This window comes from Octopus bimaculoides, chromosome 3 (assembly GCF_046866305.1).
Source record: "Octopus bimaculoides isolate indiv1 chromosome 3, ASM4686630v1, whole genome shotgun sequence".
NCBI lineage: Eukaryota > Metazoa > Mollusca > Cephalopoda > Octopoda > Octopodidae > Octopus > Octopus bimaculoides.
The window spans coordinates 167,947,948-167,965,894 of record NC_142930.1 but is presented as its reverse complement, the minus strand read 5'-3'; the positions used below and the strand labels follow the sequence as shown (position 1 = coordinate 167,965,894).

The following is a 17,947-nucleotide window of genomic DNA, read 5'->3' as shown; positions in this document are numbered from 1 at the left end:
TAGCGTCGGTTACTACGTAACAGCCATGTTGAGTTGGCGATAAACAACATTTCTCAGTATAAAATCCGCTACGTTAACGTGTACAGAATACAGCATCTTTATCTCTTGTAAAGTACAACATCCAATTACAGTGATTTGAAATTTCAAATCAAATATTGCAATGTATGAATTCTTGTAATGATATAAAAAGAAAATTATTTAGAAAATAATTTCGAGAAAAGACCTCGTCAAAATGCTGCTGACTCGCTCAAAAAAAAAAAAAAAAAAAAAATTCAACACCCTCAAAAGATGGTTATTCGTTTATTCTATTATTCTTTTACTTGTTCCAGTCATGCTGGAGCACCACCTGAGAGGGTTTCAGTCGAAAAAAATCGCCCCCAATTACTTATTCTATCAATCTCTTTGCAGAACCGCTAAGTTACGGAGACGGAAACACACCAGTATCGGTTGTCAAACGATAGTGGAGGGGGACAAGCACTGACACAAACACACACACACATATATATAGTGTGTAGGCGCAATGACCCTGTGGTTAGGGCAGCGGACTCGCAGTCGTAGGATCGCGGTTTCGATTTCCAGAACGGGTGCTGTGAGTATTTATTGAATGAAATTACCTAAAGCTCCACGCGACTCCAGCAGGGGTTATGGTGAACCCTACTGTACACTTTCACCAGAACTTTCTCTCTTCGTGCTTCTGTTGTACCTATATTTCAAAGGGTCAGCCTCGTCACGCTGAATCTCCCTGAGAACTTCGTTAAGGGTACACGTGTCTGTGGAGTGCTCAGCCACTTGCATGTTAATTTCACGAGCAGACTATTCCGTTGATCGGATCAACTGGAACCCTCGTCGTCATAACCGACGGAGTGGCACGTATGTATATATATATATATATATATATATATATATATATATGTCGTTGAAAGCTCGAAATAGGGAGTAATTAGCAGCCGACAATTGCGAAGGTGGTTAGACTTCTGTCGCTATTTTGTCCCGTTACTTCTCTTTAATTATGTGTTTATGTATTGTTCATTCGTTGGTGATGTCCTGAATTTTACGTATTATGTGTATATATATATATATATGCACATGGGATGGGCTTTTGTTTTAGTTTCCACTCACAAGGCTTTGGTCGGCCGATTGCTGTGGTAGAAGACACTTGCCAAACGTTCCACGCAGACAGACTGAACCCGGAACCATGTGGTTGGGAAGCAAACTACTTACCACACAGTCACGCCTGCGCCTATACATCAAAACGCAATGAAAATTTTATTCAAAATAGTCTTTACTTGCTTTAGTGTTTCTTTAGATATATGGTACTGAAACAATGAATAAAAGATGAATCTATCACGAGTTCTACGTATCTGAGTCTCTAACGTTTCTTAACACACATTCACATCACGAGTGTTGATTATATTCTGATATGTATATAAAATCAGTTTGTAAATAATTTAAAATATATAATCATTATAACGTTTCTTTCGTGATACCCTATTTCAAACTTTTGATAAATTACGAAAGTGAAACTCAGTGTTACGGTACAAGAATTCTCCGCAATAAATAATGAAAATTATTCATAAACAAATCAGTATGTAATTATTTGTCGATGACTGATTGATTCTGAAGAAATATTAGAAACAATGGCCCTCATTCATTTAGTCATATTTCTAATAAAACATGATCTACAATTTATGAGTATGTGCATGCGGGTGTATATGTATGTATATATATAAATATGTACATGCATATGCACATATCTTTGAATAGATATACAAAGATATGTCTGCGTGTGCTTATGTCTGTGTGCGTACGTGTGTGGTTGCGTGTATGAGTGCGCGTATGTATGTGTGTGTGTGTGAGAGAGAGAGAGAAAGAGAGAGAGAGACAGACAGAGAGACAGACAGACAAATAGACAGAGGGTATGTGTGTATAACTATAAATTCATATATAGATAGAAACTCGAATATTCTATATTCTGAATTTGACATTTGCACATATAGTAACGGAATCACGATATCGCATCAAAAGAAACTTTTTAAAAAAAATCAAAACATATCGAGTAGATTTTGGCTGGGAGATTAGTTTATGCAAAAATGTAGCCGCCCTCGGCTTCCACTACAGACTCAAAATGGCCCTGGAACCTCCTGGCGCATTTATTCCTCACTATCCTTGAGATGATCTTGGTTTTAGCCACTGGCTTGATGTTGCAGGCTTAGCTGTCGGTCCTTTCTCAACCGTGGCCCACACAATCGAGGCAATTAGGAGACCAGATACTGAGGCTGGTGAAGTTGTAGAAATTTCCCGACAACCAATTCTGACAGTATCAGCAGAAGGAATGGCAAGGAGCCGAACCCTGCGGCCTCTTAGCAGCAACCTTCTACGGTTAGTAATTGATCATAGTCTCCAGCAGGTTTACCTAGCCGTCTGAATTAAGCTTGGAGCGCTTTTCAAAGATGTGGGGATTATCTCCGACGTTGCGGACGCAGTCAGAACGCCTGCTGTGTCCCTTCCTGTTGGCCTTCCTCGTCGCTGTTACAGCTGTCCCTGTCATCCTTTACACTGTTCACAGAACAATCAGCAAGTCATTTTGTTGACATTTATTATGGCTGTTCTTCAAAAAAGAGGAAACATGCAAAAATCGTCATATTTAGTTCGAACACTGTATACGCATTAAAATATCTCCCTACACACACACACCTATATATGTATATATATATATTAACTCTTCGAAACGCCAGTGTTATAATGGTGGCAACTGATGAAGGAAATGTTCTCTATGTGGCCTGCGTGTTTTCTGTACCATGTTTATCATTTTGTCCATGTTTTTTGCAACGTCATGTACCCAGATATGCACCTATATATACATGTAGATGAAGATATGTACATACATGTACATATATATGCATATACTCATATATTATTTGTGTGTGTGTGTGTACACACACACACACACACACACACTGTGTGTATGAAGGTAGGCTAATTGACAGTGTGTGAGCCCGACTTCTGCAATGGGTTGTAATTTGTGACATTGAGCAAAGTACTCCACTCTCTTTGCTCATGTCTTTTCCACTGAAAATGAGAATCAGCATAATACTGCTACATCGATCTTTCCACAACGCCGATAGTTTCGTGATTCGGTTAACTTCAGGTTGGGAAGACCGACACACTGCCTACATCTACCTGCGACTAAATTGGCAGCGGAATCTTTTAGTGAAATTACTGCATATTTTACCAAGTTTTACTGGCTTACAAATGTCGGCGACGGCTTATCGAGACGTGTGTGTGTGTTAGAGAGAGAGGGGCGAGGGAGATAGAAAGAGAGAGAGAAAAGAGAGAATGTGTGAGTAGTGAAACGATATGCTTAGTTCTTCATGAAAGAACGGGATGAAAGAGAGAGCTCCTGACGAAATGTATTCATTGGTGTCTAATCGACTTAATTTAATTAGTTCGAGAAAATGAATTAATGAAGAAAGAGAAAAGATACTATTTTCATAGTTCTTGTAAAATGTAACAAAAAAGACTCAGAAAATTGTAATCGTTTAAAAATGAAATGGATGCATGTAGTGGTGTGTACGATTACTGTACATTTAGTATAGTCAGAGGGATGATTCGTTCCTATAACTCTTCACCAGCGAAGCTTTGTCACATTAATAAATTGCAGAAATTTAGAATCAATGTCTAAGTCTTTCAGAATTCAGTGAAATCTTTTTCACTGATTAAAATATTTCCAAATATGGCGTGTGAACATTTTCCAAGAACGCCTCAGTACGTGCTGAATATATATTCTTCTATTCTTTTACTTGTTTCAGTCATTTAACTACGGTCATGCTGGAGCACCACCTTTAGTCGAGCAAATCGACCGCAAGACATTTTTCTTTTGCAAGACTAGTACTTATTCTATCGGTCCCTTTTGCCGAACCGCTAAGTTACGGGGGCGTAAACACACTAGCATCGCTTGTCAAGCAACGGTGGAGGTAGAAACATGGAGACAGACAGACAGACACATACACACACATTATATATATATATATATATATATATATATATATATATATATATACGATGGGCTTCTTTCAGTTACCATCTACCAAATCCACTCACAAGGCTTTGGTGGTCGGCCCGAATCTATAGAAGATACTCGCCCAAGGTGCCACGCAGTAGGATTGAACCGGGAACCATGTTGTTGGTTAGCAAGATACTTATCACGCAGCCACTCCTGTGCCTATATAGTTAATTCTGCTACAGTGCACCACATGCATTTTTCGAATCAAAAGATTTGATCAACCAAAATTTACGTCCGTTCTTTATTTTCAACTGAGTGTGTAAATTCAGGGATATTGGTTTGCGATTTCTTGTAATCTCTCTATTACATGGAAACTTTCTTTAAAATATGTCATTGGTGTATCAGAAATGGTTGATTGCGTTGGACCGTTTCATTCGGAGCATGTCAACGCATTAGTGTTGCCGATAAAATGTCAGCTAGTCTATTTGTAACTGATGTCTTGAAATAATGTCTAAGATTGGTGCAGGTGCAAACGCTGAATAAATAGTCAGATAAATCGGTGTTCTTTGTGAAGCATTTTTTTATTGTCCTGAAAAGCGATGCTGGAAAATTGTTGGTTGATTATATTTGAATGATTTAAATGAATACGAAAAGTGTCCAATAGCATTTCAGATCCTCATAAGCTGGTAATATTGATATGGTTGATGTTCAGTTTAACTGTAGTAAATAAGAGAAAATAATAGGAAAGGAAAACCCCAAAAGCAGAGAGGCGTTGTTTCACAAGAGAAGTTTTAGGATGAATTGTTTGGTACAATGTATGTGAAGTGAAATCCTGCGAGGAAAGAGCGTTGTGTATAGTTAAATCTGGAAAACACTCATTATTTCAGTAGCAATAGAGAGAGAGACAGACAGAAAGCTTTCAGGAACCACTTGTTGAATCTTGATTGATTTCGATTAAATCTTTTTTTTTCTTCCGTATTTGTTCTCGTGTTTATGAATGCAGCAGCCAGTATAGTCCTAAATTTACTGACAGTGTAACAGAATAGTACTTATATGAACTGTCAGACATGTGATCTATTTGCTGATTAGACAACTGAATGTCTCACGAGGTGCTTTTTATTATCAAAGCATTGAAAATTAACTGTTCAAACATAAAATGTCCAATTCTGGAGTGAAAAGTTGCATTGCGAAATGTTTTAGGAGAGTGAAACATTTCTGTAATAGAACAGTTTCAACACTATCCTATTTCCAGATAGAATAGATACGTAGCAGTTTTAATGTCGCAATTTGAACCTAAATTCTTTTTTTTCAATTAAACGGTTTTAACAACCAACGAAACAATATCTTACAAATTGAGTGATAATGACGTCATGACCAAATGTAACCATTGATGTGTAACCAGTTCATATCGACCACACCCAAAGTTGTTGATTGGAAATCAGTTAAGCTTTCATTAAACTAAACCCGATTTATAAAACAGAAGCGAACAACAGGAAGACGAACAGTGCTGGACAGTGCTGCACAGATAGTGATGCAATCGTGGATTGCTTTCAACAACCTGACTGGTCAACAATTTCGCAAAATATAATGGTCAAACAGATACTAATTCAAAACCAACCATGCACCTCTCTCTCTCACTCTCTTCTACTTTCTCTCGTCCTCTTACTTTTTCTTTCTCTTTCTATTTTATTTTCTCTCTCTACCTACCTATCTGTCGATCTATCATTTTACCTATAGCTATCTATCTGCCATCTACACAGAATCACACAAGCAGCTCAACTAAATTATCATGAGAACATTCTGCTATAGAATTAGGCCACGACATTAAACTCGTCATTCCGACTCCATTCAGCATTTGTGTTCTATTCAACTACTACCAATAATAAAACAGAAGAACTTAAGACGACAAACTTCTATTATTTTGCATTTAACCCTGATGTCGAGTGTCATTCATATTGTCAGCCGATGAAATATAATTTTATCAATGCATTCGGCCAAACAAATGTTGCTGCCTTTAATATTCACGTCAGAGTTGACCACCAGGTCTAGCGCACATGTACATTTAGAATGTGAATATTTCATGTTAAAGATGTATGTTGAATAGTATTTGTGTGGTAACACAGTATCTAAATAATAGAATGTTTGTAAAAGCTCAGTGATAGGGGAGAAATATTTCTTGTCTTAGGATTAATATGAATCAATAGTTACAGAATAATATTTAAATTGTGTCCATTTCAGAAATAATAACACGTACAACTTAGCGTATTCACATTCACTGTAGATATTTCACAACGAATTAATGTAGAAGGTTTGAAAATTTTATACAATTTTCTCGCAAAATAAAATTATAAATTGAACTGCATCTATTCGCCATTAAATGCAGGAGGGAAAGCAATTGTTTACAATTTAGCGGAACGATGTGCCTTGCAACGGGTTGCGAAGACACTTATTGTAGGATACATGTTATCTTATATACGAAGACATGTGTGTACTGTAACCTTTCACTGTGAATATGTATGTGGAGAAGAAGTAACTTATCAACCATATTTAAATCTATTTAGAATGTGAACCATACCCAGTGAAAACTTTTCAATACTGTTCATTTTCCTTATCTATTGCATATGATTCCAGAAAGATTTGTGTCGAATCAATGAAAGTGTATTATTAGAGCAAAAGTGAATAGGTACCAAGATAGAGTGACAAATTGCGCATCTGTGCACTAACTGAGCGCGTACAGATACTCACGTACTTAGTAATGTAAGTTCGGATTTGTCCTTCACGTTGTGTATACATTCACAAGTATGGATCAATTACACAGGAGTATAATCCGGCACGTATTCCACGGTCCGCTATAAGCTCAAGGTCCAACGCAGGAAAATTTCTGAATGTGGCAAAGTATAAACTATAGCACAGATCGGCTGAAGTTCACTACAGTTGTTTCAGACGTGTGTTTTATTAATGAACAAAACAATTACATAGTGTAAAGGAACCGTTTTCTTCAGGTAAATTAAGAGTAAAATTAGGCTTCTGGAATTTTTCATACAAATAGTATAGAATGCATAATAACTCTCTCATCTCGGTTCCAGCAGAGAAAATGAATAGGGAACGTTATTTTGATGTTGAATATACATGGTAGTAAATTTATCAACACGTTCAAGGAATTGAAATAGAGGAAAAAAAAAAAAAGAGAAATAGGATGGGGAAAAAATAAAAAAAGAAGAAAAGGTAAAGAGAAAAAAAACTCATCCCACTTCAAAATGTTAAAGGATTTCTCTCGGGCCTAAGAGACAAGAGGACAAAATAACTCGCCAACACCTGCACGTTATCAAGATAAACACAAGAATAAACAACTAGGAATAAAATTAAAATGAGATGATGTAAAAAAAAAAATCACCTCAAAATAAGAGTAGATGGGGCGCCAAGGAAGGGGCCATAAATAGAAAGCTTGTATATAAGCGGAGCATGCAGCACACACAGACTCGAAAACACACGCACGCAAACACACACATGCATACATATATATATATATATATATATGTATGCTATATTGATATGGCGATAAACATTAATTCTCAGCAGAGTAACTACTTTTGTCTCTTAGAGATTTTCGAGCTATAAATATATATATGCATATGTGTATATATATACATGTGTGTGTGTATATATATGCATACAAGCACACATACAAACAGTCAGGCAGACATATATACACACACACACAATATGTATATAATGTGGTCTGGAGATTGATATAAGCAACGACGTTTTGTTTCACGTACAGATGGTGGCCATGTGCAAGCAAAAGGCCGGATGAACTCTGAGGACCTTCAAAACAAGGGACCAGGGAACAATGCAGGTCCTATAGAGCACAATTCTACTCAGTTGTCTGGGCTAGTGTTCTTAACTGTGGTCACCCTATTGTGTCAAATTAGTAGTGGAACTTGAGTCAGTTCAGCGGTGCTACCCCAAGACAATTGCGTCAATAGGACACCTGACCTATTGGGAAATACTGAAATATCTCCGGCTCTACACCGCCGGAGCGAAGACGGAGGAAGTATGCGTGATATGGGTGTTGGAGATCCTAGACAAGCTGGCACCAAGCCTTGGTATCGAAAGTTATACTAACCCCGAATCGGACGTCACTGATCTCTTCCATAAACCCCAAGACCTTGCCAAATGAGCTGCGGGATCTTCAAGGAGTAGGGGTAGATGTTTTCAAGAGACACATTGGTCTCACTCCGAACCTATATCACGGCAAAAGCCTCAAAAGAGGACAGCAGAAATATCAAAATTCCTCCTTCGTCGAAAGACAATCATATATGAATGGCCACTGAAAAGGTGATGGCAAGGAAGGTGCTCCAGGATGGCCACAATCTCAGGACTTCAACACATAAAGGCATAAGAGAATTAAAGAATATATGTATGTATTTGTATGTGGATATGCATATATATATATATATGTGTGTGTGTGTGTTTATATGTATACATATATGCGTATCTAACTGCAGATGTATATATGCATATATATGTATTATATACATGCACAACATATATATGTGTTCTGTGTGTATTTAATGGGAGCGAAAAGAGAGGGAACTGTAAATCTGACTAGAGAGAGAGAGACGTGTAATCAGTGTATCCGAATTTATTTATGTTTAACAGCTTTGTACAACTTCGCTCTGGGGAAAACTAATTTGCCATATACTCCAGCTCCTTGAAAACAGTGTCCAAACTTGGAATTACCGATATTTCTTATTAATTGATTTTAGTCAATGATCATTCGATCCAGCTTTACAATGAAAGGAAAACAGCTTAAGGCCACATAAAAAAGGCTTCACATATTACACCTGGCTCAGCCAAAGTTCATTATGGCGTTCTTTGGATAAACAATTTATATATATTATGAATAGAAAGTCACTGCAGAACTAGATACGTGTATGTGTGCTTGTGTCTGTTCACACACACACACACACACACACACACATATATTATACATACATATACACATGTTTAACTCATACACGCAGACGGAATCACTCCGAAAACGCAGATGCATACACGTTCAATTTACATATGTATATACGCTGGCGCTAGTATAGTCGTTTGCTTTCATTTGTTTATCATATTTAAAGATTTTCACCGTTCTATTAAATTATGGCACTTTTAACAAATGAACTATGCCGCAGCGTCTACATCTCTGCTTCAGAACAGAACATCGTGAAGAAGTTTAATAAGCTGGCTTCCAAACACTACAAAGGTCATCAGCCCTTGTGAGAAAATGAGTTTCTTTACAAATATGTTCACATGCAATGGGAAGAGTAATGACAGAAAGGATTAAAAAAAAAATAATTTGTAATGGAATTTCAATCAATTGACCGTATCAATTTGAAAAGAAACCTCTCTTTCTCTGTATTCCCTTTTATCTATCTCGCTCTATTTATCTATATTATATTATATTATATTATATATATATATATATATATCCTTTTCACATCCGTTATATTTACGTCATTCTTGATTGTCTTGAAACCTTTCTCTCTCTCTCTCTCTCTATTTTACCCCTCTTTGCTTTTCTTATTGTTTCCCTCTTTTTCCAAAAGAAAACAAAATCATTTTTTTCCTCTTCTAAATAAAATGGAACAGCATCCAATTCATATATATATGAACAACGAAACGCTCTATTTTAACTATTTTGATGTTGATTATATTTTGACAAGTTCGATAAACGAATCAAAGCGCTAATAAAAAGTTATCCGAAATTTTGACTGCCTCCTTTTTCTCAATATATATAAATGTGTGCGTATATATATATATATATATATATATATATATATATATATATATATATATGCATACAAGTATATATCTTTGTGCCTGTGCTTGTCACCCATCACCGTTTGGCAACCGGTGCTGGTGTGTTTTCGGTCCCGTACCTCATCTGTTCAAAAGATAAGTACTAGGCCTAAAAGATAATTCCTGGGATCGATTTGTTCGACTAAAACCCTTCGAGGTGATGCTCCAGCATGGCTGCAGTCAAATGACTGATACAAGTAAAAGGATAAAAGAATATATGTGTATGTGTGTGCATGTGTATGTCCATGCGAATGTGTATGTGTGTGCGAATTTATAAGCGTATAAGTTCACACACAGAGGCACATGCCCACACATACACACACGCACATACAGACGGACGGATGGATGGCTATGTTTGTGTGATTGTAACAAGTACAGGGGCATGTATATATGTGTGAATTTTGAAGAATGGCTGCACAGGTGTTTTTACTGTCTTCGTTCCAGGTCCCTGCATTCCGAGGTAGAGTCATGCCGAGTTTGACTCGTGTCATCTCACGTTTTTTGGTTGCAGTACCGGTCATGATCTGCAAATTATCGCACACCTATGCTTACACACACACACACACACACACACACACACACACACACACACACACACACACACACACACACACACACACACACACACACACTTACATGTATCTATCAATTATATATATTTACAATATTGCATGTTTTGATATTTGGAATATAGCAATGGTGGTCATCCTCATTAAAGTGATTGAGTGTTCAGATCGACCGAAATATTGACTTTAATCCGTTACGAAATTTTTCACTCTTTCTTTGTCGAAGCGTTACTTCACGAGATTTGGAATGAAAGTTGGTTGAACTGGAACTTAGAGGTCGGAAAGCGAGATTCTTAGTCGAACATTCATAACTATCTATTGATACAAATTTGATAGACATAAAATAAGATTGATTGTTAGCATGTATCGTTCAAGTGTTGTGAAATGTTGGAGATGGAAGCAACGTGACACTTGTTTTATTTAAATTAATTCATGCTAGGAATCTTATCTAAATTTCCAAATATTAACAAGATTTTCAAGAAATAATCAACTTTTGGTAAAGGAGAAAGTTAAAGTTTCACTGGCAAAAAGCAAGTCGGCGTATGACAATCTGTGAAACCCCTCCAGCACTCATTAAATATCTCTTAACACATGTTTGTATTTAACGTTGTCCACTCAATTTAAAGTATTCGGGTTGTTGTTGTTGTCTGATGGTAATTCATTACCACCACCACCCTAACCCTATCACCGTCTAGGGCAATTACCTCACTAGTCTATTTTAGCGATTAGAGTAAACAATTAGACGTAGGTGTATTTCACGGAAAGAATAGGATTTAACGGTTCTTATGTTTACCAAGATGTGCGCGCTATTAGACCGATGACGTAAACCATGCTCCATACGTCACCACGGCCCTGATACCTAAATATACTCAGAAAAACAACGAATCATCATTGTATTTCTAACCACTATACAAACGTAACAAATATATGACTACGTATTCTATCTTTTTTTTTTTATTTGCTGAAACGGAAATAATAAACAGCATAACATGATAAGATATGTTTATGTGGTTTTACTTCCTGTGAAGTATCAACGTGGATGTAATTATGCACGCTAAAGTGAAGGCAATGGCATTATTTAATGTGTGTGTGGGTTAGATGTATGTGTGAGTGTGTGCGTGTGTGAACTTTCATGATATAAAATAGATGCGAATAGCAATTTTGTTTCCAATTGTATTTTTGTTTTTGCATATGATTTGTTTAATTTTAGTTTAAGGCAATAAATATTTTTATTTCAGCAATTAGTATTCGTTTCATCATTTTCTATAAGCACCAAGAAATTTAAGAAAGGCTAAATCATAATTAATAATAAATCTCTGAACGAGGTATAAACAGTAGCTGCACGACAAGCTACAGTAGCATCCACCCTTAGTGGTTAGCCACACTTAAGTGGCAAATATACTTCACGTTAAATTATAATTATTGTACGTATGCCATATTTCCTGATAGTATCCATATTTCCTGATAATATCCATATTACAAATGTGTGTTTCTAAAGTTCCGTGTCATATGGCGAGTAATACACTAGTTTATATGGGTATATATAATTACATTACTATTGTCCTATCGCTTCATTACACAATGAAATCATAATGCATTTGTGTTCGTTTGAGTTTCTGTCAAGCTTCAATACAAGCTTCAAAAGCTGGTAAGGTTATAGCGAGCTCTGACTGTAGAACTTTAACTCAGCCTCTGTACTGGCTTCATACAACACCATAAAGGCTTTCAATGGATTTTGTGTTTTACGGAAAATAAAAAAAATTGCCTCTGCTTTCAGTTTATAATTAATTATTTTTTCAGTTTTTTTTGTGATTTGCAATATTTGTTGTCATAATTATAACACATACACACATACATACATGCTGATATGAATATATATGTATACATATATACATTTATGCGTGTAATGCATGTACACACACATATGCGTATATATATAAATGTATATACATATATACATGCATATATTGTGTGTGGAGTGTTAGGTGTGGTGTACTGAAATTCAATATTGAGAAGAAAAATCGTCAGAATTTTTGAAAAATCTATCTGTCAGTCTGACTACCTATTTATCTATCTAACTATCTGCCGACCTATGTTTCTATCTATCTGTCTCTATTGTCATGGAACCTCACCCCCACCAAAACAAAATGTGTTCTCTTCTTCTAAACAAAACCCCCAAACCAAAAGACATGTTTTCTATAAAAGAACAAGCTGTTTGTACATTCACAAAATTTTATTTGACAAGTTCGAGAAAGAACGAACGCGTTAATAATAATGAAGAAATAAAAAAGATTTTTTTTCCTAAATTCTGACGGCCTCTCTCTCTCTCTCTCTCTCTCTCTCTCTCTCTCTATCTCTCTCTCTCTCTATCTCTCTATCTCTCTCTCTCTCTATCTCTCTATCTCTCTATCTCTCTCTCTCTCTCTCTCTATATATATATATATATATATATATATATATATATATAGTAATATTTGGGGATGGTGATTTCTTTTTGTGCTTGCCAAATAGACACACGCATTATATATTCGTTGTTCACTAGTTTATTACTTTTCTTTTGACATTAGGAATCTTGCGACACAGATTCATAAGCATGTATATATACGTGTGTGTGTGTGTGTGTGTGATATCTTGGTCCTCTCCATCTCAAACTCTAACCTACAGTCTAGAAAAAGTATATATAAATATGCTAATCCCGCCAATTTTCCAATCGCAACTTACCTGCATATCTTTTGTGCGTACAGTTGAAACTCGGAGTAGCGAGGGCCTGACTGATGTTATAGATGTAAATATAGATGCGTTATTGTTATAGACATATATTGTGATGGAGTTATATAACCATCATATGTTTATATATTATCACATTAATATATTTTCTTCGTTTGTTTAATTTCAGGTGATTCAACGACTTCCAATTTCTCTCACAAGAAACCTTCTACGGATATAAAGTCACTACAACACAATGGTTAAGACAGTGCATCTCTCAAAAATGTGTTTACAACACCTATTATTCTTATAGAATGTCTAGCGCCGTGTAACTAATATAACACAACGATCGCAATAGAACTATCAAAATTCACTTCATATTCCAACTTTTTCTTTTCCTCAAATAATTCACCATCATTGCTGAATTAATAATTTCATCCAATTTCAATATTAAAGATTGCTTGATACATTTGCGATATGGATCATATTAGGACGTAATACACACACACACACAAATATATGTAGTGAGATTATATATATACATATGTATATATGCATGCATGCATGTGCAAAATATGTACGCACTACATAATAATGCTTTAATTTCATAAAGATAACTTCACGGTAACTGTTGAGAATTTAAACATTGAAATCTGTTGGTAATTCATTGACAAGAAAGATGCATATATTTGAAGTTTCCACAGAGTTTAACCTCAAAAACGGTTCCGGTTTCGATATGAATGAAAGCTCCTATGAAACTGATATTAAATCTCCTGCTTGGACAGCAGACATAGTGGAAAGGATTATGTCCGTAGCTATCATCATGATTGCAACGATTGTTGGAAACCTAACTTTAATCGCAGCCATATTCTGGAAACGTTCTCGTCTTGTAAAAAGAGTAAATATATTTCTTGTGAACTTAGCTATTGGCGATTTGACAGTCGCAATGATTACAATGACCACAGAAATACTTTTTATTGCATTCGGAGAATGGATATTAGGAGAAGTCGTCTGTAAGATCAGCGTCTATCTGCAAATTGTAACATTGGCAAGTACAACATTTCTGATGACTGGAATGAGTATAGATCGATACCAGGTGATTGTCAAACCTCTGCAGTCCCTGAGAAAACGTCCAAAGATCCGAACGAAAGTTATTCTAGCCTGGGTGATGGCGTTTATATTCGCACTTCCACAGCTCTTGATTTTTGTCCAAGTAAAGGAAACAAAATCTGATGGCAGCACGCAGATGAAATGTGTCAGTAAAGGTTATACAGACGAATGGCAACGCAAAGTGTACTTCACCTTTCTCACGGCATACATTTTGGTCGTACCAGGAGCAGTGATGTTTTATTGTTACTCGAATATAACACGTGTTGTGTGGAGCAGAGCAAACCATATACCACACATAACCTATAACAACAAATCTATACAAACGACGAACCGCATTTCGATAAACCAGTCTCTTGTTTCGGCCTCCAAACGGCGCGTAGTCACAATGACTTTGACTGTGATTATTGGTTTTCTAACATGTCTCACCCCATATTTCATAGTGAACCTCATTAGAATATACAGTAACTACACCATAGGTATGAAGAAATCACTGCACGTTTCCGAAGCCATCTTTATGACACACAGTGCTCTCAACCCGATTCTTTATGGGATATTTTCATTACGAATGGAACATTTCTACAGAGTAATTAACGTCTGCTTATGCTTTATACCAGTGAAGAGCGTCATAGAAAGGGACACAAGCGTGGACAGTCTAGGTCATATGAACACTTTAAGTATGTTACAGATTAGGTTTTCACGACTAGGAAACAGAAACGCTGTTCAAAGTATAAATCAAAAGAAACAATCGTTCCAGAGGAAAAGTTTTCTGCGAAAGAACGTCGGTCATGCAATTAAGACTACGTTTCATCCGAAATCAAATTCAGTTCAAACAACTTTAGACAATACAAACCTGCGTCCGGTGAGTGGGCTATCGCCTAATGTTTAGACCTGCTTCAAAATGGCAAAAACTAAAAAATGGAACCAAACAGATATATCCCTCACCTGTCTTCGTCTTTGGTTTTCTGTATATACACGTACATACATATGTATGTATATATATATGTATATATTTATATGTTCATTTCTTAATCTTTCCTTACAACCTGGTCCTTTCTGATAAACCTTTTGGATTCACAGAGGATACTAATTCCATAATTCAAATAAACTCTTACATAATATCTCATAATTGGAAAAAAAGTAATGTTATCTAAAAGCTTAGACAGGAGCATGTGAGTGCCCGAAAGAAAGAGAAAGTATAAAAATAGAGGGAGGGATGCTGGAGAGTGAGTATTGAGTACGAAAAAGATGAGAATGAATAATAAAGAGAGAGAGAAAGAGAGAGAGAGGAAATAAAAACATTTTTTAAAGAAATCAAGGAAAAGAGTGTCCTGCTAAGTGGACAAAACTGATCTGAAAATCTGAATTTTGTTGTCAAGGAATGAATAAATAATGAGCAATGACTAATTAATGTCATTAACTACTGAAGAAATAGCTAATAAATATAACACAAATTGTTCAGAATTTAGGCACAATCTAACAGTCTTTAAATAAGGGATTAGCCTATAGCATCGACCCCAGTAACTCGTTGGTTCTATATTTTGCCGATGCTAGAGTCGTGGAAGGACAAGTTGAGTTCGGTGAGATTTGAACTCAGAACGTAAAGAGCCATCACTGTTGTGGCTCTGCATATGTCACTGACCGTTAACTGTAATATTAAGTAGGATAGAAAATATAACTTATTTACATACTCGCATACACACACGTATATATACTGATATACACGCATACACACACATATATATATATATACATACACGAACCTTGTTTTTATATGCATAAATATATATATATGTGCGTGTGTGTGAGTGTAAAAGAATATGTATTTATGCTTGTATATATATATATATATATATGTATGTATGTATATACATACGCGTTAGTATATATATGATTAAGTATATACCTACATAAATATATATAAATAGAGCAATATACACATTCATACAGATATATGTAAGTTTATATAAAACACACACACGCATTTTTATATACTAATACTTGTATATCTTTATACGTATGCATATGAGTATCTATCTATCTATCTATCTATCTATCAATATATATATATATATATATATATATATATATACATACACGTATATTTATTAAGCGAATTATTGGTCAGCCTACCACATACCAATGAGCACTCACTGAGTACGTCTATTCTTCTTCCAACTGTGAAAAATGTCTCAAATTTTCCATTTCTTGCAACTCTTTGAATGAGCAATGCAGCAGTTATTAGCGTTTGTCAAGCTCTGTGACCCGATTAACCAACGTCAGGCCACCAAAATTTCTCACATCCCTCACGTGATGGCAAAAAACGTGATCTAAAATACCCGTTGAGTTATTTTACCCACAATCTGTTTTCATTGACACACATCTAAAGGAGTTTATGTCCCCAAAATTCCACACGACGGTCTCTTACGAGAGTATCATTCTTTCTTTGTTATATCTATTATTTGACGATACCGTTTCCTGTGACAACCCAGTCATGTCAGACAGGAGATTATCTTAATAAAATTACAGAATTATACGTTATTATCCGTCTCTCATTTTTTACATAGAACGATTGTATTGAACGCGTTCGATGAAGCATGTTTCAACAGGGCTTTCTCAGTCTTGCATTCGCTGCATATAATCTGTAATATTATGATGAAAATACCCGTATGCAGCAATCATTATTATTCAGACGATGCACTCTAAAATTTCTTATTAAAACCCCACAAGTTTCATCTGCATACAAACTAGTTTACCACGTGCATGGTTTATATCTGTAATATTTTGCTTCAGTGGAGGCATCACTACGTTACCTTAAACAATAAATATTATGGTTATTTAATATCGTCTAATTACAGTTGAAAATAAAATGCGTAACATGTCAACACTATACATCCGATTCTGTCGTTGTAACAGCATATATAAACATTCAAATCTTATATCTTTTTTAAGTCTACTTCAACCCTGTTGTATTGATAATATTCCTTAAATCTCTTGAATGATGGAATAGGAGTTCAGAGTTCGGCACTGCTGCAGGCGTCATTGCACCCGTCAAACAACTTTAAAAAAAATGAAATGTAGTCAATTTGGAACTGCCAAAAAATGTCAATTTACATATAATATATATATATATATATATATATATATATATATATATATATATATATATATATAGTATTTTATAAGCTTAAAGCAAGCCACCAACGTGCAATGACTAAAGAGAATAGCTGAATAGAGAGTATATATATAATATATATATATATGTATATATATAATATATTTATGCATGTATGAAATATAAACTTTTTCAAGAAGAGAGTTTATGGTGACTTCGAAATTTAGGCCTGCTAGCCTTCATTGGACAAAAGCTAAGAGACCGAAGTTTCGAAGTCACTGCCACCACTTTTCTTGCAAAATCATCATACAAAGAAAAAGTACCAAGTAATTATTTAATTTAGCGTTAACTCGAATTGAAAAAAAGCATGTGTGCGTGCATGTCGTTTATATATATATATATATGCATGTGTGTGCTTGTGCGTGTGTGTGTGTGTGTATGGGTGCACGCACGTACGTATGTATGTATTATGTATGTCGTTGTGTGCGTCTGTGTATTAATAACGCTCTCACAAGAGTTACGTAATTCCTTTGTATTTTAACTACTGCCTCACACAGATATTGTTTCCTGTCAATGGGATTTCTAAAACTATTATAA

At 35.5% G+C, this 17,947-nt stretch overlaps 1 protein-coding gene across 5 annotated transcripts in view; it reads left to right on the top strand.

Annotated features, from left to right (window-relative positions):
• LOC106877248 (neuropeptide S receptor) overlaps positions 1-16,776 on the top strand; it is a 362,222-nt gene extending 345,446 nt beyond the window's left edge. For 3 of the 5 annotated variants that reach the window (XM_052965972.2, XM_052965974.2, XM_052965971.2), the window contains one exon: positions 13,319-16,776. In XM_052965972.2, the coding sequence (XP_052821932.2) occupies positions 13,808-15,124 (1,317 nt within the window). In that variant the 5' untranslated portion in view covers positions 13,319-13,807 and the 3' untranslated portion in view covers positions 15,125-16,776. The remainder of the gene's footprint in view (positions 1-13,318) is intronic. The other 2 variants (XR_016241289.1, XM_089350002.1) reach the window with 1 other exon arrangement.
• The last annotated feature ends 1,171 nt before the right edge of the window (positions 16,777-17,947 follow it).